Source organism: Urocampus carinirostris, chromosome 18, assembly GCF_059441175.1.
Source record: "Urocampus carinirostris isolate Australia breed hairy pipefish chromosome 18, RoL_Ucar_1.0, whole genome shotgun sequence".
NCBI lineage: Eukaryota > Metazoa > Chordata > Actinopteri > Syngnathiformes > Syngnathidae > Urocampus > Urocampus carinirostris.
The window spans coordinates 1,622,949-1,645,000 of record NC_142366.1 but is presented as its reverse complement, the minus strand read 5'-3'; the positions used below and the strand labels follow the sequence as shown (position 1 = coordinate 1,645,000).

At 43.6% G+C, this 22,052-nt stretch overlaps 1 protein-coding gene across 9 annotated transcripts in view; it reads right to left on the bottom strand.

Moving 5' to 3' along the window:
- xylb (xylulokinase homolog (H. influenzae)) overlaps positions 1 to 22,052 on the bottom strand; it is a 70,055-nt gene that overhangs the window by 36,954 nt on the left and 11,049 nt on the right. For 4 of the 9 annotated variants that reach the window (XM_088322088.1, XM_088322091.1, XM_088322087.1 and 1 more), the window contains 3 exons: positions 16,268 to 16,348; positions 16,107 to 16,193; positions 11,745 to 13,455 (listed from right to left, as the gene is read on the bottom strand). The exons of 1 other annotated variant lie outside the window; for it this stretch is intronic. In XM_088322088.1, the coding sequence (XP_088178214.1) occupies positions 12,171 to 13,455; positions 16,107 to 16,189 (1,368 nt within the window). In that variant the 5' untranslated portion in view covers positions 16,190 to 16,193; positions 16,268 to 16,348 and the 3' untranslated portion in view covers positions 11,745 to 12,170. Of the gene's footprint in view, positions 1 to 11,744; positions 13,456 to 16,106; positions 16,194 to 16,267; positions 16,349 to 17,669; positions 21,579 to 22,052 lie in introns of those variants that run through there. 4 more of the 9 variants (XM_088322084.1, XM_088322085.1, XM_088322090.1 and 1 more) reach the window with 3 other exon arrangements.

The following is a 22,052-nucleotide window of genomic DNA, read 5'->3' as shown; positions in this document are numbered from 1 at the left end:
ATGGGTAATAAAATTATATCAGATCAGATCAAACTAATAGGGCCTACTAAAGCTCAGAGTATATCCTTTACTGCTCTCCAGCGGACGGAGTGAGCGTTTGGTTTGAATTTCTTTTCAAAATCATTACTTTTGTTAGAAATGACCAAGACTCGCTTCTTTTTTGGATATACCCAGAAATTAATGGGAGGCTGGATTCAATCATCCGAAGGGGTGTGGCTAGGCACCGGGCCTAATATTTGGCATGACTGCTTTAACAGTTATTGTTTGTTCCTTGAGAGTGGAAAGCAGTTTGGGTATCGACCAAGCAGAAGAGATGGGACTTTTATTGGACTATTATATGCAGGTATTGATTTTTATCTGAAGCCAAATTCAAGCCATAGCAATAAGTATGTGCACGGACATACATTATTATCAACAGTTGTGATCTACTTATACACAAAAACATTATACCTTATGCCTTTGTTAATAATGTTGATTGGAAGCTAACTGCGATCTTATTTTTTCACAATGTCGCATCTAGGCTGAGGAGCTGGGTAATAAAGCCAGAGAGCTGAAAGGCCTGATATCATCTTCATTAATCTGAACAGCAATCAAAGGGAAAAAAGACAAGAACAAAAAGAGATTCTGACTCTTTTTTGAATTGTATTTTTATTTTCCTTTTTTTCCCCTTGCGACTGGCTGGCCATGAGTTCAGGGTGTCCCCTGCCCGAAGATAGCTGGGATGGGGTCCAGCACCCCCGTGACCCTACTGAAGATAAGCGGTGCAGATAATGGATAGATGAATGGATTTTCCTTTTTTTTTGTTTTACTGTTATCCTTTTTTTCTTATTATTTTTTTTGTCCTTTTCTTTTCTTCTCTTCTTTTAGAATAGAATAGAATAGAATATACCTTTATTGTCATTGTTACAAATGGGCTAACATATTGTGACAACGAAATTGGGCATGACACTCCAGTTTTACACATAGTGAGGGTATGAGCAAGAAGATAAAGGAACAGAGAAGATAATGTTATAAAACAAGGGGAATAAGGCTATAGTTATAATTTACATGGTATTTACACAACAATGTCGGCATGTGGGATGTTACATACAGGGTTGTCGTGATAACGTTGTATCGTAACGGTTGTGCTATATTGCATTTGGTGCAAAGTCATCATGGTGCAAAAATAGTCCGCATATACATTGGTGCAAGCATAGACATCATAGTGCAGAAAAAGGAAATGGTCAGACATTGTGCAATTTGAGCATTAAACGTAGTGCAGTCGACATGTGCAAGAACAAGACATGAGTAACATTATATTCGTATGAGGTAGTGCTGGCACGAGTTTTCAGTTTTTGTGCGGTGTCTGTTGAGCAGTGAACAAACAGTGCAGACAGCATGTACGTGAGTGCCATTTTACATACGTGTGAGGTATTTTTTTTTTTTTTTTTGCAACAGTTTTCAGTTTTAGGGTGGTAATGGCTGTGGGGAAGAAACTGTCTCTGAGTCTGTTCGTTTTTGCTTTGTGTGACCTGTAGCGCTTGCCGGAAGGCGATGTTTTCTGCTCTGCTGAGGTAGCGAGAGCAGGCAATGTCCTCCAGACTGGGCAGAGAGCAGCCGACGATTCTCTGGGCTGTTTTTATGATCCTCTGGAGCTTTTTCCTGTCTGCTGCTGTGCACCCCGCATACCACACCGTGATGCAGTATGTTAGGATGCTCTCCACTGTGGCTTTGTAGAAAGACACCTGCAGCTGCTGTTTTAGGTTATTTTTCCTGAGCAATCTCAGGAAGTGCAGTCGCTGCTGGGCCTTCCCTACCACCGCTCTGGTGTTTGCAGACCAGGAGAGGTCGTCGGAGATGTGCACGCCCAGAAATTTGAACGAGTGGACTCTCTCTACGCAGTCTCCTTTTATGATGAGTGGTGCTGGATTCCTGCCATTCCTTCTGAAATCCAGAATCAGTTCTTTTGTTTTTGTTGTGTTCAATATGAGGTGGTTTTCCGAGCACCACGTTGAAAGTGACTCAACCTCATCCCTGTATGCCGCCTCGTCCCCTTCAGAGATGAGGCCGATCAAGGTGGTATCGTCAGCAAACTTAATAATAGTGTTTGTGGGGTGGGTCGGTGAGCAGTCGGAGCTGTAGAGGGTGAAAAGCAGGGGGCTCAGTGCACAACCTTGGGGGTAGCCAGTGTTCAGTGTTCGGGTGGGAGAGACGTGGGTACCGAGTTTCACCGACTGTGGGCGGTTGGAGAGGAAGTCCATTATCCAGTGGCAGATGGAGGGAGAGAGTCCTAGGTGTGCAAGTTTCTCCACCAGGATCTCCGGGATAATGGTGTTGAAGGCTGAGCTGAAGTCCAGGAAGAGCATTCTGACGTAGCTCCCCCGGTGGTCCAGGTGTTTCAGCACGGTGTGAAGTGCTGTGTTTATGGCGTCGTCAGTGGAGCGGTTTGCCCTGTAGGCAAACTGGTGGGGGTCCAGTGTGAGTGGCAGGGAGTTTTTGATGTGCCGGGACACTAACCTCTCGAAGCACTTCATGACCACAGGCGTGAGAGCTACAGGCCTGTAGTCGTTGAGGCTTTCCACTGCTGACTTTTTGGGGACGGGAATGATGGTGGAGGTTTTGAGGCAAGGTGGGACGGTCGCCTGTGACAGGGACCGGTTGAAGATGGTGGTGAAGACTCCAGCCAGCGGATTGGAACAGTCCCTGAGTACCCTCCCTGGTACTCCATCCGGGCCAGTTGCCTTCCTGGGGTTTATGGTATTCAGCGCACGCCTGACTTCGTGCTCCTGAAATGTGAGGGAGTTGCTGCTGGTTGTTGATGGGTGTGATGTGGCTGTATGTGGCCTACCAGCTTCAAAGCGAGCGAAGAACTGATTAAGGTCCTCAGCTAGTGAAGCCTCAGCCTCAACAGTTGCCAGGTTGTGGCCTCTGAAGTTGGTGATGTGTTGGAGGCCCTGCCACATCCTCCTCGGGTCATTTCCAGCGAAGAGGTGCTCGATCCTCCTTGTGTAGGCTGATTTTGCTTCCTTGATGCCTCTCTTCAGGTCAGCCCTGGCCACCCCGTAAAGAGCCTTGTCTCCAGACCTGAAGGCGGTGTTGCGGTGTTTGAGGAGGGTGCGCACCTCGCTGGTCATCCAGGGTTTTTGATTTGGGTAGTTTTTGATTTTTTTTATATACTGTGACTTCATCCGTGCAGTAACGGATGTAGGATAAAACAGTGTCAGTGAATTTCTGGAGGTCATGGTGTTCAAATACCTCCCAGCAAGTTTGATCAAAACAGTCCTGCAGCTTGGAGAGGGCTCCCTCAGGCCACGTTTGTATTGTCCTCGTTACAGGTTTTGTTTTCCTTCGGAAAAGTAATAATGTGCATTTGTCAATTTAAGTCTCAATATTTGTTTTCTTTTGTGCTTTTAGAACTTGTTTTTGGTGGTATGACAGAATACAGTGACATATAATTGGAAAATAATTTACACTGCTTTCACATTAAGGTGGGGGCCCAAAACTACCATGATAAGGGCCGCAATTGGCCCCGGTGCTTGATACCCCTTTGATAGTATTAAATCCGATACGCCGGAAATCACGGATCCCTTAACTGCCAGTGTCGTAGGGGCACCATTTCTTGTGATGTGTCTTAGACAACTACAGTCTGGCGGTGCATATCCCTCTCCAGGTTATTTTTTGGGGGCAGGGGTTTCCTCCCCAATATAAAAAAAAAATTGTAGTGCTCTACATTATTTTTGAACACAGTAACAGAAGCCTCCAGATCTGACTGAGATAAAGCACCTTCATCATCCAGTTGCCGTTATTGTCGGTGTAAGTGTCCTCCTTGCATGTGACAATACTGATTTCAAATCCTGAATTAGCTACGTTTAAATCCTAAAACCCAGTTACTCTGTCATCATTGTGCAATTGACCGTTATGTGATTGATTAATCTTTGAGGAAAAAAGATAACATAAGCAAAAATACCTGCACAAGTTATGTTTCATAGTCTATTTTTTTAACAAAAGTACCATTTCATCTAATTGGTTTTGAAACACACAAAACATAAAAATAAATGTATTTCTTTACAAGTACAATTTTAATTGAAAGTATTAACAAGGTTCCGGTTTCCAACATGGCGGCGCGTGTTTACGTAGCGGCTAGTTGCTATCCGGCTATCCTACTATTTACCACTGTCCTCCTGCTTTCCTTTTTGGATACATGCGTGGCCAATAAGACCTTCAGCCGGGAGGAGCTCATCCGACTGGGTGGGTGTCTAAATTTCGACTTTTCGGGCACTTTCTATACCACCCACGACATCCCGTATGAGCGCCAAAGGGACTCGGGTTCGCCCTGCTTTCCCGCTCCACCGAAGAAAAAGAAAAATCGGAGACGAAGACGGCGCAAAGATAGAAAACAGAAGCGAGGATGTCGTGCAGGGAAGCGTGTGAAGTTGAAGGAGCAACGACATGAAGATCTGTCTAATCCAACCATCATTTCTTCGTCGATTCTGCAAGTCCACCGACATCTGAAGCCCAACGTACACGAACGGCATCTTGTGACGATCCCTACAAAGACTACAGCTAAGTTAAATGATTCAAAGATAAAATTTGGTCTTTTGAATGTTAGATCGCTCGCTCCTAAAGCTTTACTTGTAGATAATATTATTCGCGATTATAAACTTAACTGTATCTGTCTTTGTGAAACTTGGTTACGCCAGGATGAGTATTTAGCGCTAAATTATGCTTCTCCCCCAGGATACGAGAGTAGCCGTATAGCACGCACGTTGAAAAAGGGTGGCAGTGTCACGCTCATTTCTGAAAAAAGACGCACACCTTGGTTTAATGATGAAACTAGATCCCTTAAACGAGAATGCAGGACATCTGAAAGAAAATGGCGCGGTACCAAGCTTGAAGTTTTCCATCAATTCTGGTGTGATAGTTTGTTGAAGTATAAAGCGGCCCTGGCCTCTGCAAAATCAGCCTACCTTTCAAAGGTGATTGCGTCACAAAAAAAAAAATCCCAAGGTCCTTTTCGACACTGTAGCATCGCTCACAAGGCAACAGACTATCCCAGATAGCTCCACTCATTCTGCCCACAACATAATGGTCTTCTTTACGAAGAAGATCCAAAGCATACAGGAAGAAATTGCTAAAGACAGTATCAAATTCAACACATGCTAAAGCACTCAAATCTATAGATGCACGACATGGTGGCTGTCCAGGGATTTTGTCCCGTTTTAGTGAACCGTCACTCGATAATCTTAAACAGATGGTGAATACGGCCAAACCGACAACTTGCCAGTTCGACCCGCTTCCAGGTTCACTTACTAAAAGGTCTCTTTGGTCTCCTTGAACCTTCAGTTCTAAATATTTTAAACATATCACTCTCCTCAGGTGTAGTTCCAGCTGCTTTTAAGTCCGCCGTCATTAAACCCACACTGAAACGACCCAACCTTGATCCAGAAAACTTATGTAATTATAGACCTGTGTCAAATCTACCTTCCCTCTCTACAGTACTTGAATGATTTCAGGTCCGAGAAAAACCTTTTTGAATCAATGCAATCAGGATTCAGGGCTAACACCACTCTACTGAGACAGCTCTGATTAAGGTAACCAATGATCTCCTATGGGCAATGGACTCTGGCGCATCATCACTTTTGCTGCTGCTGGACCTTAGTGCTGCATTTGAAACAGTGGACCATAATATCTTGCTAGAACGGTTGGAAAGATGAATTGGTCTCTCGGGAAACGTCCTATTATGGTTCAGATCCTACCTCTCAGATAGGACACACTGCGTTAAATATGGCGAATTGACATCTGAGCCATTTAGTGTTACTTGTGGTGTTCCGCAGGGTTCAGTGCTTGCCCCCCTTATCTTCAGCATTTATATGCTTCCACTAGGTGATATTATTTGCAAGTATATCAGTTTCCATTGCTACGCAGATGACATTCAACTATCTCCCGATGGAGGAATCTGCCACACTAAAATTTGTGGAAATTTGGAGGCCTGCCTCACTGAGATAAGAGTGGATGTCCTGCGTCTTAACTCTGAAAAGACTGAAATATTAGCTATTGGTCCATCTAAGTCCCGTGACTTATTCTCTAAAACCGCTGTGAACATAGACAATTGCCACATCACACAGAGCGACTCACTTAAAAATTTAGGTTTCATTTTTTACCCCGATCTGTCCTTTCAAACACATGTGAAGAAAATTACTAGAACCGCTTTCTTCCATCTCTGTAACAATGCTAAAATTCGTCCTATACTTTCTCAGTCGGATGCGGAAATCATAATTCATCCGTTTGTTACCTTCCGTTTCGACTACTGTAATGCACTACTTTCCGGTCTTCCGATGACCAGACTCAAGAGTCTTCAGCTGGTACAAAATGCTGCAGCGAGGCTTTTAACAAGGACAAAAAAGTACGATCACATCACCCCAATTTTGGCTACCCTGCATTGGCTCCCTGTTAGCCTCAGATGCGATTTTAAGGTTCTCCTACTACTATACAAAATCATAAATGGACTTTCCTCCTCATATCTTCAGATCAGATCTGATCTCCCCCAATGTCCCGGTCCGAAGCCTTCGTCCCGAGAGCGCCGGTCTCCTGGTGATCCCAAGAACCAAGAAGTGTTCCGCTAGTTCGAGAGCGTTCTCCATCGGGGCACCGGTATTGTGGAATGCTCTTCCCCCTGTGATCCGATCTGCAACCTCGGTGGAAATGTTTAAATCTAGGCTTAAAACTCACTTCTACTCTATAGCATACGAATAACCTAAACTTCTTATGTATAATAACGTGTGAAGCCCTTAGAGACTAATTGTGATTAAGGGCTATACAAATAAAAATGACTTGACTTGACTTAATATCTCCCCTTTTTAAGTACAAAATGTGATCATTTGCATTTTGCCGTCGGACTGGTGATAAACAAAGTTGTGTCTTAACAATGTCACCAGTCACCGAAATTCGTCAAAAGCTTAAACTCTTGGGGATCAAAATATGATGGCCATTTCAAAATATACCCATCACAGAAACATCACAAGACACCTAAAAACTATAAAGCTGGTATAACTTACCCACAAGTGCTGGTATATTCCACACATAATATGACTCCCCGCAAACCCCTGTGGTTACATTCACGAAAGTCCAGTGAATCCGTGTAAAATATTTACTCCAAAACACACAATAATGCTCACAGAAAATGTTTTTGCCTAAAAGCATTCCTGGATTGTTTGACGATCCTGATTATAATCCATCTGTTTCACTCCATAACTCCCTTTCAAAAATAATAATCAGTAGACTCGCTCGATGGTTTCAGATTTAGCCGTAACCCTCTGACCTTTTGATTGACACCGCACTTGGCCAATTGGAAGGTTTTCTTCAGGGTCCTTAGCCTTTGAACACCTATAGGGTCTGTACTGAAGAAAAACGTCATGACCTACTCAGTGTTCATTTTACCTCTGAAAAGTGATGGGTCGCAGGGACTCACATGTTCAAAAATCTATGGTTCCCAACATATATCTATGGGTCCCCAAAATTTAGTGTTATATCGAAATTGTAAATCAGCGACAAATATATAAGTCTATATATTCATTCAGTTTTAATCGAATAATAATAATAATTATTATTAATATGAATCAGTTATCACTTCAAGAGTTTTCAGTTCACAACAATATTGTACGTTATACAAAATATTGCTGAAATAATTAATCTATATTTTCATTCAGTTTTAATCATTACAGTTAATTGGTAATACAAAGCAGTTGTCACTTCAGATTTTTTAGTCCACAATATTGTACATTTTACAAAATAATCTTGCTGAAATATTAATCTATATTTTCATTCAGTTTTAATAATCACAGTTAATTTGTAATACAAATCAGTTTTCACTTCAAGTGTTTTCAGTTGACAAAAATATTGTACATTATACAAAATAAGATTGCTGAAATATTAGTCTAGATATTCATGCAGTTTTAATCATCACAGTTAATTGGTAATTCAAGGCAGTTATCACTTCAGTTTTTCAGTTCAAATATTCTTAGTGGTTTGCTGTCCCGCCACAGTTGTAATGCCTTCGCAACGGAATTTCCATAGCGTGGTTGTGGTTTTCATTTTCTTGGTGCCGATCGAATGTGCTCTTCTGAAAGTTCGTATTGTGAAATGATTTATGCAATCCAGTTTTTTTGTCACACTGGGTACACGCATCACAGAACATGTAGCCTCCATCCATTATCATCCTCCTCATAGCATAACAAAGAATATAATTGAGTCAATTTTGCCAGACAAGGTAGGGAGTATTCTTATGTTCATTTTCTTTCATTGAATCGTTTGCTTCAAAACACGTGCTTTCCTTGACGGAATGATTGGCCTTGTTATCACTCTCTGCATTATTTTTCGACTTATTACTGACACTGATAAATGACCAATTTTGTGTTGATTTTTACCTAATACTGTTTTTTCAGAGGCATATTTAACCTTCACTCGATGACAAGCACCACAACAATGACTTAATCTCGAAGCAACAAAATCTTGTTTGCAGAAACGAAATCTCGAACTGCGAGACCAAAACAACAATGGCGGATCTGCCTGACGAAAAGTTTGGAGTGCGATAAATCTTTGTTGAAAAAAAAAAAAGTAATCGGGTAATAACTAAATTTTGTGTCAAAAAAATTGCGTCCTGGGGACGCACGTTGATTCGACACTATGCGTCCCCACCAAAAATAATGCGTCTAGGACGCGGGCAAACGAGAACACTGCCCACTTTGGCTTCGAAAAATCTTTAGCCAATAATCCATCCATTCCATTATCTGCATCACTTATCCTCAGTAGGGTCGCGGGGGTGATGGAGCCCATCCCAGCCATCTCAGGGCAGTGCGCAGGGGACACCCTGAACTGGTTGCCAGCCAGTCGCAGGGCACACAGGGACAGGCAATTCGCTCGCTCATTCTCACCTAGGGACAATTTTGGACCAGCCAATTAACCTTTTTGGAATGTGGAAGGAAACCGAGTGCCCGGAGGAAACCCACGCAAGCATGGAGGAGAACATACAAACCCGCACAGGAAGGTTGATGGCTGGATTTGAACCCATGACCTCACAACTGTGCCACACACGTGCTAACCACTGCGCCGCCGTGTTGCACAAATGCAACTAGGGATACATTTTTTACACACCGTTATTACCCTTACCCACAAGTGTGCAATATTAGTGATTAATTTCTGGAAAAAGAAGTCAAACATTAACACCTCTTTCACAATGTCTAAAAATTTACCAAGTTAACTACCTGGTTGAAAAATATTAAGAGCTGTTATTTGGTCGTCTCCAAAATGGCCATGTTTGGAAACACCTACACAAACCCTAGTTTTACAGGTTGCAATCAAACTTGACCATGGACCAGGTAAGGCTTCATGCTACTGTCCGAACAGCTAAAATACCAAATGCTGCTCTTTTTTGCAGGCATTTGATTGCATAAAAACTCTGCAAGAATAATAACCTCCTATTGCTGTGTGTTTTAACTCCAATTATTTAATGTTAGTACCAGGTGCAATGTTTTTTTAAAATTTGGAACAAAACATAAAAGTCTTACCTTTCAAAAGAGAAATATTCTTCCAACGGTTCAAGAACAGTATTAAATTTATTTTGGGATAGAATAGGATTTGAGGTTAATTTTTGTAACTTTAAGGGTTTAATATCATAAACTTTAATACCATAATTAGAAAATTCCCGCGGCAATGGTAAGAGTTGTGATTCATCTGACAGATGTTGGTAGAGAACCGATAGCGTTGAGTTGTTTGCATTATGAGTTAGCATAAAGTTTTTAACTCAGAGAGATGTATTTGTAATTTTTAACTTGGTTCTGTGGGGGGACATTTAGGCGATAGCATCACACTTTAGCAGTTACCCATTAACATAACTCATCAACATGAGACCATTGGCATAATTTGTAATAATAGAGTTGGCCCATCAGGAATCCATTGAGCCCATTCATTTTGCTAATTCGTTAGCATGTGCCCATTAGCATAATTTTTTAGCATGAAGCAGTTAGCATTCAGCCATTAGCATCACTTTTTAGCATATATCTGTTAGCATAACTCATTAACACGAGGCCATTAGAATAATTTGTAAATAGGAAGTCAATAAAATATAGCAATTACCAATTTTTTTTAGCATGAAACAGTTAGCATTTAGCCGTTAGCATCACTTTTTAGCATGTACCCATTAGCATAACTTGCAACATGAGGCCATTAGGATAAATTGTAAATATGAATTTGTCAAAATATAGCCATTACCAAAATTTTTTAGCATGAAAATGTTAGCATTTAGCCCTTACCATACCTTTTTAGCATGCAACTGCAAACAATTAACATGAAGCCATTAGAATACTATGTAAATATAAAGTCGTTAAAATATAGCCATTACCAAAATTTTTTACTATGAAGAAGTTAGCATTGCCGACAGTGTTTACAGCTAGCTTGCGCTAATATTTGGGCTGGCTATGCATATTGGCGCACATAGCTGTTAGTATCCTATCGCTAGCATCCACTCTTTGGAATTCACCATTTACCCATGTTAAAAGTAATGTGGGGTTGGGCCCCCTCAAGCCACCCTGGACAGTCCCTGGTTCCTATGACTACCCTTGGGAAAAGCCTTGTTTACCATGGCTCCCCATTATATTGAATGGGCCCATGTATTCTGGATGGGAGACTCAAAATAAATTCTAGCGGATGGGGACTTTTTTTCGTCTCATATTTTTTCGCCTCGTATCGCTGTCAAAAGCCAACCCACAAGAGTCCCGGTCGGGCCGGAATTTTTGGTGCATGAATCGTTGGGTTACTCCAAAAGCTCTGGGAGGAGATACGCGTTAAAATTCGGCGGAAGAAGATAGATATAACTAGACAATTCCCGCGGCAACTGTAAGAGTTGTGATTGATCTGGCAGATGTTGGTAAAGAACCGGTAGCGCTGAGTTGTTAGCATTAGGAGTTAGCATAAAGTTTTTAACTCAGAGAGATGTAATTGTAATTTTTTTACTTGGTTCTGTGGGGGGACTCTGCCCCCCCACACCCCCCGGTACTGGCAAGATCATTTGAGATGGGCCCATAACCGTTAGCAACAAGGATATGCCTGGTGGAGGTCTAAAAATCACATTCATGGTAATAACATAGTAATAACACTGTTATTAGACATTAAAAAAAATAAAATGTACATGTTCGAAAGGAATGAGCCATTCTGTTTGAATTAGCCCATCAGGAATGCATTGAGCCCATTCAATTTGCTGAGTCGTTAGCATTAGAATAATTTTTCAGCATGAAGAAGTTAGCATTTAGCCGTTAGGATCACTTTTTTGCATGTATCCATTAGCATAACTTATCAACATGAGGCCATTAGCATAATTTGTAAAAATGAAGTTTGTTAAAATAAAGCCATCACTGAATTTTTTTAGCATGAAGCAGTTATCATTTAGCCGTTAGCATCACTTTTCAATATGTATCCATTAGCAAAACTCATCAACATGAGGCCATTAGCATAATTTGTAAATATAAAGTCGTTAAAATTTCCATTACCAAAATTCTTTAGCATGAGGAAGTTAGCATTTAGCCGTTAGCATATTTTTTTAGCATCCACCATTAACATAACTCATTAACATGAGGCCATTAGCATAATTTGTAAATATTAAATCGTTAAAATATAGCCATTTCAGAATTTTTTGGGCATTAAGAAATTAGCATTTAGCCGTTAGCATCACTTTTTAGCATGTACCCATTAGCATAACTCATCAACATGATAGATAGATAGATATATAGATACTTTATTTATCCCCGTAGGGAAATTCACATTTCCAGCAGCATCCCTGACCTGAGAACAATACAATAATAAGGCAAAAGAATACAATATACAAATACCCAGTGTGACGTGCAAATGCCCACTGTAGCGTGTTATATAGAATAACTAAATAGTGCTACACAGAATACATATTGCAATAAAATTCGGTAATATGCAATGTAGGTGGTGTGGTTTACTGTGGGCTTTTACTCTGCCGGGTAGAGTTAAAGAGTCTCATGGCATGAGGAAGAAAAGATCTCTTCAGTCTGTCCGTAGTACAAGACAGTGACAGCAGTCTGTCGCTGAAACTGCTCTTCTGTCTGGAGATAATGCTGTGTAGTGGATGCGATGGATTGTCCATGATTGACCGCAGCTATTTCAGTGCCCGTCTCTCAGCTACTGTTGCCCACAACAGAGCTCGCTTTCCTAGCCAGTTTATTGAGACGAGAGGCATCCTTCTTCTTGGCGCTGCCTCCCCAACACGCTGCCGCATAGAATAGGGCGCTTGCCACTACTGTCTCATAGAATATTTTCAGGAGTTTTTTGCAGATTTTGAAGGAGGCCAGCCTTCTGAGGAAGTAAAGTCGGCTTTGCCCTTTCCTACATAGAGCCTCTGTGTTGGCAGTCCAGTCCAGTTTGTTGTCCAGCTGCACACCCAGGTATTTGTAGGTCTGGACAAATTCTACACATTCTCCTTTGATGGTTACAGGCGCCGGGTGAGTTCTGGTTCTCCTGAAGTCCACCACCATCTCTCTGGTCTTGGTAGTGTTTAGGTGCAGGTGGTTTGCGTCGCTCCACCGGACAAAGTCCTGAATCAATTTCCTGTACTCCTCCTCCTGCCCATTTCTGGTACATCCCACGATCCTAGTGTCGTCGGCAAACTTTTGCACATGGCAGGACTCTGAGTTGTACTTAAAGTCCGATGTATATAGAGTGAATAGGAACGGAGAGAGCACGGTCCCCTGCGGAGATCCTGTGCTGCTGACCACAGTGTCCGATGTACAGCCCCCCTGTTTCACATACTGGGGTCTGCCTGTCAGGTAGTCAGTAATCCATTCTACAAGGTGTGAGCTAACTCCCATCTCTGTCAGTTTCCTACTCAGTAGCAGAGGTTGTATGGTATTGAAGGCACTGGAGAAGTCCAAAAATGTAATCCTCACAGCCCCCTTCTCCCTATCCAGGTGGGAGAGGGATCGGTGTAACATGTATACTATAGCATCCTCAACTCCCACCTTCTCCTGGTAAGCAAATTGCAGTGGGTCGATGGCGTGACGGACCTGAAGCCTCAGGTGGTGCAGCAGCAGCCGCTCCATGGTCTTCATCACATGTGATGTCAGGGCGACCGGCCTGAAGTCGTTGAGTTCCTCAGGTCTTGATTTTTTTGGGACTGGGATGTGACAGGATGTTTTCCACAGCTGAGGGACCCTCCCCTGTTCAAGGCTCGGGTTGAAGACGCGCTGTAGAGGGTCTCCCAGCTCAGACGCACAGGCTTTCAGCAGTTGGGGGGATACTCCATCCGGACCAGCTGCCTTGCTGGTTCGCAGCCTTCTCAGCTCTCCACACACCTGGGCTGCAGTTATTTTTAGTGGGGGGATGTCTTCCATGCTAGTGTCCAGAGGGGGAGGGGGAAGGACAGCTGTAGTACTCAGGGGTGAGGATGAGGCGGAGTGGTCAAACCTGTTGAAAAAGTTGTTCAACTGGTTGACTCGCCCCACATCTATATCCACAGCCACACCCTGCTTGGTGCTGCAGCCAGTAATTGCCTGCTGATCACCATTCTTAAAGGCCCTCTAAGCCATTAGCATAATTTGTAAATATGAAGTCGTTAAAATATAGCCATTACCAAAATGTTTTAACATGAAAGAGTTAGCATTTAGCCTATAGCATCACTTTTTAGCATGTATCCGTTAGCATAACTCATCAACATGTAGCCATTACCATAAATTGTAAATATGAAGTCGTTAAAATATTTCCATTACCAAATATTTTTAGCATAAAGAAATTAGCATTTAGCTGTTAACATCACTTTTTAGTATGAATCCATTAGCATAATTTGTAAATATGAAGTTGTTACAATATAGCCATTCGCAAACGCTAACTTATGTTACGCCAGCCCAACCCATTACAGACAGTGTTTACAGCTAGCTTGCGCTAATACTTGGGTTTGCTGTGCCAGCCCAACTCGTCACCAACAGTTTTTACAGCTAGCATGAGTAAGCACAACATCAATCTCTCATCGCTAATACTTAGGGCTGGCTATGCCAGCCCAACACTTTGCTAGCGGCGCACATAGCTTTTAGCATCCTCTCGCTAGCATACACTCTTTGGAATTCACCATTTACCTATTGTAAGGTGGGTCGGGCCCCTCAAGCCACCCTGGACAGTCCCTGGTTCCTATGACTACCCTTGGGAAAAGCCTTGTTTACCATGGCTCCCCATTATATTGAATGGGCCCATGTATTCCGGATGGGAAACTCTCAAAATACATTAGAGCGGATGGGGACTTTTTTTGGTTACTCATATCGCTGTCAAAAGACAACCCACAAGAGTCCCGTTCGGGCCGGAATTTTTGGTACATGAATAGTTGGGTTACTCCAAAAACTCTGGGAGGAGATACCCGTTGAATTTCGACGGAAGAAGATAGATATAATAATAAAAAGATCTCGGAGAATTATAATAGTTGTGCCTACAAAGCTTAAAGCACTTGGCAATGTATGTAGTTGTGCCTTGCTGCAGCAATCACAACTAATAATGATAAACAGATCTCGGGGATTATATTAGTTGTGCCTGCTTTACAGGCACTACATTGCCCTGTGCTTATAGCACTTGGCAATGTAGTTGTGCCTTGCTGAAGCAATCACAACTAACTAGACAATTCCCGCGGCAATTGTAAGAGTTGTGATTGATCTGGAAGATGATCCCGGTATGTATATATAACCCCGGTTGTTAGCATTATGAGTTAGCATAAAGTTTTTAGCTCAGAGAGATGTTTCTGATATTTTTTACTTGGCTCTGTGACGCCATGAGCATAATTTGTAAATATGAAGTCGTTAAAATATAGCCGTTACCAAAATTTTTTACTATGAAGAAGTTAGCATTGCCGACAGTGTTACAGCTAGCTTGCCAAATACTTGGGCTGCCTGCGCCAGCCCAACTAATCACCAACAGTGTTTACAGCTAGCCTGCGAAGATGTTTGGGCTGGCTATGCCAGCCCAACACTTTGCTAACGGCGCACATAGCTGTTAGCATCCTCTCGTTAGCATCCACTCTTTGGGATTCCCCATTTACCCATGATTAAAAGTAATGTGGGTCAAGCCCCCTCAAGCTACCCTTGACAGTCCCTGCTTCGTCCCTACTACCCCCTCTGGAAAAGCCCTCATTTCCATGACTACCCATGGTAATGAATGGGCCCATGTATTCCGGATGGGAGATTCTCAAAATACATTAGAGCGGATGGGGACTTTTTTTCGTCTCCGGGGCCCCGCAGATGAACATGCTAAATTTCGGCGGAAGAAGAAAGATATAATAATAATAATAAAAAACAGATCTCGGGGGATTATATAGTTGCCCTGTCCTTACAGCACTTGGCAATGCAGTTGTGCCTTGCTGAAGCAATCACTACTACTAATAATATCTCAGGGATTGTATAAATTGTGCCTGCCAAGAAGAAACCGGGGGATTACAGCACTTGGCAATCTAGTCGTGTCTTGGTGAAGCAATCCCAACTAATAAGTGAAATTGAAAGAAAAAGCAATTACAGAGAAATGTAGCCAGCTATTTGAATACTGGCCATGAGCAGAATTAAAAATACAGTTTTTTGGGGGGTACACAAATGACAGGCTAAATAATACAGGTGCGTGCCCTTAAAATTTTTAAAGTAGAATTTCTTTCTCTATTATGTGTTAACAATGTCCAAATGAGTTTGAAGAGCTTTCATATAGTTTTCCACCACTCCTATCTACTTTTATCTTACTTTTACCCTATGTTTTTAGTAGATGGCATCAGCAAGTAAAATATTTTGAAGTTGCATACACCACCTTTAAACAGTGCGTCCGTGACTTCGATTTTAAGTAAAATAACAGTAGGGTTTGTTTTCTCAAGTGAGATACAAGGTAATGAGCTAATACAGCCACAATGGATGGTTTATTTTGCGAGAGCTTAGTTTTGGTGACATCCAGTGGATTTATTCTAAACTGCAGGTCATAGCGTGAAGTGATGTGGCTTACTTTTCTCAAGTGCTTCTCTCATCTTGGCTCGGGGGCCAGGTTAAATCTGTCAGGAGGCCTGACCTGGCACGCAGGCCATAGCTTCCACCTGCGTTACAAACCTTGAGCTGATGTCCGAGGCTATGTTGATGACGGAGCTGCCGTAGTGTCTTCTCAGCGTCGTTTTTCCAGTATACGCTTCCATGTTGCTGTGGAAAGAAACAATTTTTTTCCCCACAATGCTCTTTGTGCCTGAAACACCATAAAAAAGCCCCAAGGTCACCTGACCGCTGCCTGACAGCGCTCGCACCCTGGAGAAATCGAAGCCTACTTCTTGCATCTGCTCCAGGAGGATGTCGAGAGCCTGGAGAAACGCCCATGTTTATTGATAAGCAAGGTCAAATGACCAATTCTCTGTGTGCCGTTTAGGGGTAGGTTTGACACAAAGAAAGCTAAACATGCCTTAATAAACTCAAGGTTAGATTATTTCAATGCACTTTATGTTGGCGTCTCCCAGTCTTCCAGAAGTAGCCTTCAAATTGTGCAGAACACAGCTGCCCGTCTTTTAAACAACACCAGCAGACGTGCGACAAAAGGTATTTTAGTTTAGCTGTTGACATTGTTATATAGTATTAGTACTTTCGTTACATTGATGTTGTTTAGGTTTGATTCTCTTGACTTTAAAATCTGAAATAGTTGTAATAGAAATATTCTATTTTTTATACTGTTAAAGTTTGTAATGTAGTTATTTAGTAAAATATTATACATATTTAGTGCCGAAATTACAATACAAGGATTTTGCTGGGTTTATTGTAATTTCAGCCCATAAGAACCAAGACCCACTTTTTATAAATTATGCAATAAAGTAAGACAAAGCGTTTCATAACAGACTGGGCGTTCAAAGTCTTTGTTAAACTGTAGGTTCATATGGGATAAACTAACTCAATGGGGCAAAGGATTTAATTACCTGTATTTTTCGGATAATTGTACTTTTGACACCATGACAGACAGTAGTGAACCATTGTAAACAGTGGATGAGGCCGGTAAAAAGTACACAACAACAACAAAAACAGCTATACTATTCAACACCAACTGGTAAAATGAATACTGTGCAGTTGTCGGATGAGGTGGCTTACCATGACGGAAAGCAAAAAATGCACGGCTTAGAGTAACTAAGGATTAGCAATGCTAGCTACCAACCCAAACCTTTTCCACCTGACATATTCACACATCGAAACAAATTATCTAGTCTGCCTGACTTCAATCCACTCAATCTATAACACTATATCGCAAATAAGTTTCCCCATACACCGGATCTTCACTAAAAGCTTATGAAAGTCTAAATGCTTAACAATTTATGGTAGCTGGCGTGCGTTACTGTGCTTCGTTTTGCTGACAAATGCACGTGGCGTGAAATGTCTCCATCGCGCAAACGTTGCTAAAACGACTGCGTGTCTAAATGTTTGGGTAATGTAACAGAACAGTAAAGCACAGGGCAGTTGACCTTATAAATAAATCACTTTTGAGCATGTTGAAATAATTTATTTCGTCAAAATTTCTCTTCTGAAAACTAGTCTTTAATTTTATCTGTGTGGCTCTTTGACCCTCACAGTTAAAAATTTCAGCTCTTTGTGTCAAACTTGTTTGCCACCCCTGCTATAAATTATATATATATACACACACACACACACACACTTGGCACTTGGGGTTGTCCATCGATACGATGATGACCATCTTCTTTTAATTGTGAGTCTGCTGATGTTTTAAGAGTCCGATCCTGGATCCACAGATGCGGTTACAGACAGAGCATGTGAAGGGGGTGCTGGGGGGAGCAGGGGTGGCCTGGCGAGCATGTCTCTTTGCACGCTTTGCTGCACGGTGTTGCATGCGCTGTTCCTCCATGTAATCCACTCCATGTGAGCAGTGGGAGCGCCAGAGGTCTCGGCAGGAAGCAAGTTCCTCCAGTGAGGAGGGGTTTATCCGACATCTCTTCAGGATGTTCTTCATTTGGTCTTTGAACCGCTTCTTCTGCCCACCAGCACTGCATTGGCCTAGATGTAACTGACCATAGAGGATACGGCGTGGCAGTCTGTGGCTGGGCATTCAAACAACATGCCCCAGCCACCTAAGTTGGCGTTGGGCCATAATGGATTCCATGCTGCAGCTGCCTGCCCTCTCCAACACCTCTGTGTGCGGCACTCTGTCCCTCCATGTGATGCCAAGGATCTTCTGAAGACATCTTACATGGAAGGTCTCGAGGCTCTTCAGATGGCGGCTGTAGATAGTCCATGCCTCACATCCATACAGTAATGTCGTGATACATACAGCTCTGTAGACCAGCATTTTGGTGTGGAGTCTAAGGTTGTTGTTTTGAAAGACCCTTATCCTTAGTCGACCGAAATATGCTGATGCTTGCTTGAGGCGGCTCTGGATCTCATCATCCAATGAGCAGGTGTCAGACACTATGCTCCCCAGATATTTGAAGGTGGGCACCATGAGCAGGTGTTGCCCTGCTGCTGTGAGGGTTATTGGGTTTGGTAAGAGGTCAGCACTGGACTGACAGAGTACCTCTGTCTTCTGGGTGTTGATCGTCAGTCCCATTCTGGTGTATGCAGTTACAGCTGCCGAGAGAATGTTTTGCAGAGCCTCCGGTGTATGGGCAACCAGGGCACAGTCATCAGCATACTGTAGCTCAATGATGGTCTCTGAAGTCAGTTTGGTAGTTGCCTGTAGCCTCCTGATGTTAAACAGGTTACCATCAGCCCTGAAGTTGATGGTAACTCCAGCCTGCTCCTCCATCCTTCTACGTAGCAGTGTTGTAACACAGACGAGGAAGATGTTGAAGAGAACTGGAGCCAGCACACAGCCTTGCCTCACTCCAGTTTCGACGCCAAAGGGCTCTGAGCTGTGTCTTCCAACTACCACTCTGGCCGTCATCCCTGAATGGAACTGTGCAAGAATGGTGAGAAACTTGGGTGGACACCCAAATCTCTTCAGGACTTGCCACAGTAGGTCCCTGTTCACTGTGTCAAATGCCTTTGAAAGATCGACAAAGGCGATGAACAAGTCCTTGTGCTGCTCCCGGCATTTCTCTTGGAGCTGACGTGTCACAAAGATCATGTCGACTGTTCCCCTGTCCTTTCGAAAACCACACTGTGACTCTGGGATGACGCGTTCCGATATTTTGGAGATGAGTCTGCGGAGCATGACCTTGGCAAGGACCTTTCCAGCAGTGGCCAACAAAGAGATACCCCTACTGTTGGAGCAGATGGATTTATCTCCTTTATTCTTAAAGATGGTCACAATGTTCGCATCTTTCCACAGTTGCGGGACACACTCTCGTCTCCACACCTCTGAAATATATTGAAACAGTGTCCGTGTACAGAGGTAGCCTCCTACCTTGAGAAGTTCAGCTGGGATGTTGTCAGGTCCAGGGGATTTATTGTTTTTCAGGGTTTTGACTGCATGCAGGATTTCATTGAAAGTTGGCGGGAGGTCGAGGTCTGGCAATTGTAGGATGTTCAGGGAGCTCTGAAAGGACAGTTGGGTCCACTGGGGTGGGCTGGTTGAGCAGGGTGTTGAAATGCTCAGCCCACCGCTCCACTATCATAGCCTGATCCTTGATTAGAGATGTTCCATCAGCAGATCTAACAGGTGCCAGTGAGCAGTGTCTGGGGCCATAGATGGTTTTTACTGCATCATAGAAACTGTGCATATCGCTTCTATCAGCGTGAGACTGGATTTCATTGGCTTTTGAGATCCACCACTCATTTTGCAGTTTTCTGAGAGTTCTCTGGGCCTCGGAACGAAGGGCTTGCCATAGCTTTTTATGGAATTGAGATTGCGGGTTGTTCAGGGTGGCTCTGTGTGCCTTGTGCATTCTGTCCAGGAGGGTTGAGATCTCTCCGGCATTCTGGTCAAACCAGTCCTGGTGTTTTTTAGTTTTAAAACCAACGGTTTGGGCTGCAGTGTCAAAGAGGGTGGTAGATATATAGGTCCACTTCTCATCCATCCCAGCCTCTGACATGACCAGCTGCTCAATGTTTGCCAGCCTCTCAGCTAGAGAGCAACGGAAGTTGTCAAGGGTGTCGCTACTGGAGAGTTTGGCACAGTTGAGTGTCTTCCTCTTTGAACCACCATGACGTGCTAGGGGCCGGACATGCATTCTGACCTTTGTCAGAATCATGCGGTGGTCGGTCCAACAGTCTGCCCCACGCATAGCTCTTGTAATGAGCACGTCCTTCAGGTCAGCCCTCCTCACGATCGCGTAGTCAATCAGATGCCAGTGTTTGGACCTGGGATGCATCCAGGATGCCTTATATTTATTCTTTTGTTGGAAGATGGTGTTTGTGATGGTAAGGTTATGTTCCGCGCACAGACTAAGAAGTCTCATGCCATTGGAATTAACTTTTCCAATGCCATGGGCACCAATCACACCATCCCAGTTTTGCAAGTTCTTTCCGACTCTTGCATTGAAATCACCAAGCAGCATGATTTTGTCATTCCTCGGGATGTGACTGAGGATGTCATCGAGTGCCTGGTAGAAGCGATCCTTCTCTTCATCATTCGATGGCAGTGTTGGTGCATAGGCACTAACTAATGTGACATGTCTGCATTTTGCAAGTGGGATGCGAAGAGTCATTAGTCTTTCACTGACACCCACTGGTGACTCTGTGAGCTTCAGCAGTAGAGTGTTCTTAATTGCAAAACCAACTCCGTGAAGATGGTGTCCGCCCATGGGGTATCCCTTCCAAAAGAATGTATAACCCTCCCCCTCTTCATTGAGTGAGCCTTCCTCAAGGAGTCTGGTCTCGCTGAGCGCTGCCACATCCACATTATATCGCTTCAGCTCGTTGGCAATGAGTGCTGTTCTGCGCTGTGGTCTGTCCAGACTGGTATCCAGGAGTGTCCTTATGTTCCATGCTGCAATTCTAAATGCTATTGTTTTTCGACCGCATAGTGGAATGTCCCGACAGGCGCGGTTTCCTGTCCGGGTACTGTGCTGAGTGGGCAATCTTTAGGCCACCTTTTCTAGGCCTTTCCCCAATTGGGGTGAGCAGTGCGGCCACTAAATAGTGCTGCTCAGACGCACAGGGGTCTGCCGGAAACAGCTGCCACTCAATCCCAGCTGCTAACGACCCTTGCCCTGTGCCGCTGACGTGCAGAGGTCCAGCTAAGAGCTTCCAGCTCATTCAAACCTGCTCCCGTCACTGGTTACTCCATCGCCGCCAGACTTTTGTGGTCGGGGACTCAGGTAAAAGAAGATACCTGCGCAATGATGGTTTTTAAAGTGGCGTAAGGGGTGCGCTTTCCCCAACGCCACTATCTTGATTGTAGAGAAGACGGATCCAGTGGCAAGGGAGACCCTAGACGACCGGCATCTTCCCACAACTGCAGGCGGCTGCCGGAATCCAGGTCTGTGGGAAACCGCCTCAAAGCGTGCCGCCACCAGCTTTTGGGATCACTCTTAGTCTGGACTCTACCCTTCGACCTGTTCGGCTTGGGTAACCCTGCCAGGAGTACGAGACTCCCGCCGACATAGCTCTAGGGGTCATTGAGACGCACAAAGTGCCCCACCACGATAAGGTGGTGATCCGTCGGGGCACACACACACACACACACACACACACACACACACACACATATACATATGTGAGTGGATTAATTCGAATTCAAAATCAAATCAACCCAAGCCTAAGAAGCGGAAACGTGGGAGAAGAGGTGGCCATTTGGTGAGATCTCGTCGTCGGAAGTATAATGCACCTGTTCCTAGCATCGTGTTAGCTAACGTTCAGCGCCTGTATAATAAGACAGACGAGTTGTTTCATCGTCTGGCTAACCTCCGCGACTTCTGTGATTGTAATGTGCTTTGCTTTACGGAGACGTGGTTGGAATCTCAGAATCCTGATTCGCTCTACCAGACCCCAGGATTTACTTTCTTCAGACAGGATAGGGATAATATCAATACTGGAAAATCTCAAGGAGGGGGTGTGTGCTTTCTGATCAATAATCAGTGGTGTACAGATGTCAGGATTGTTGCTAGAGGATGTACCCCTGATCTGGAACAT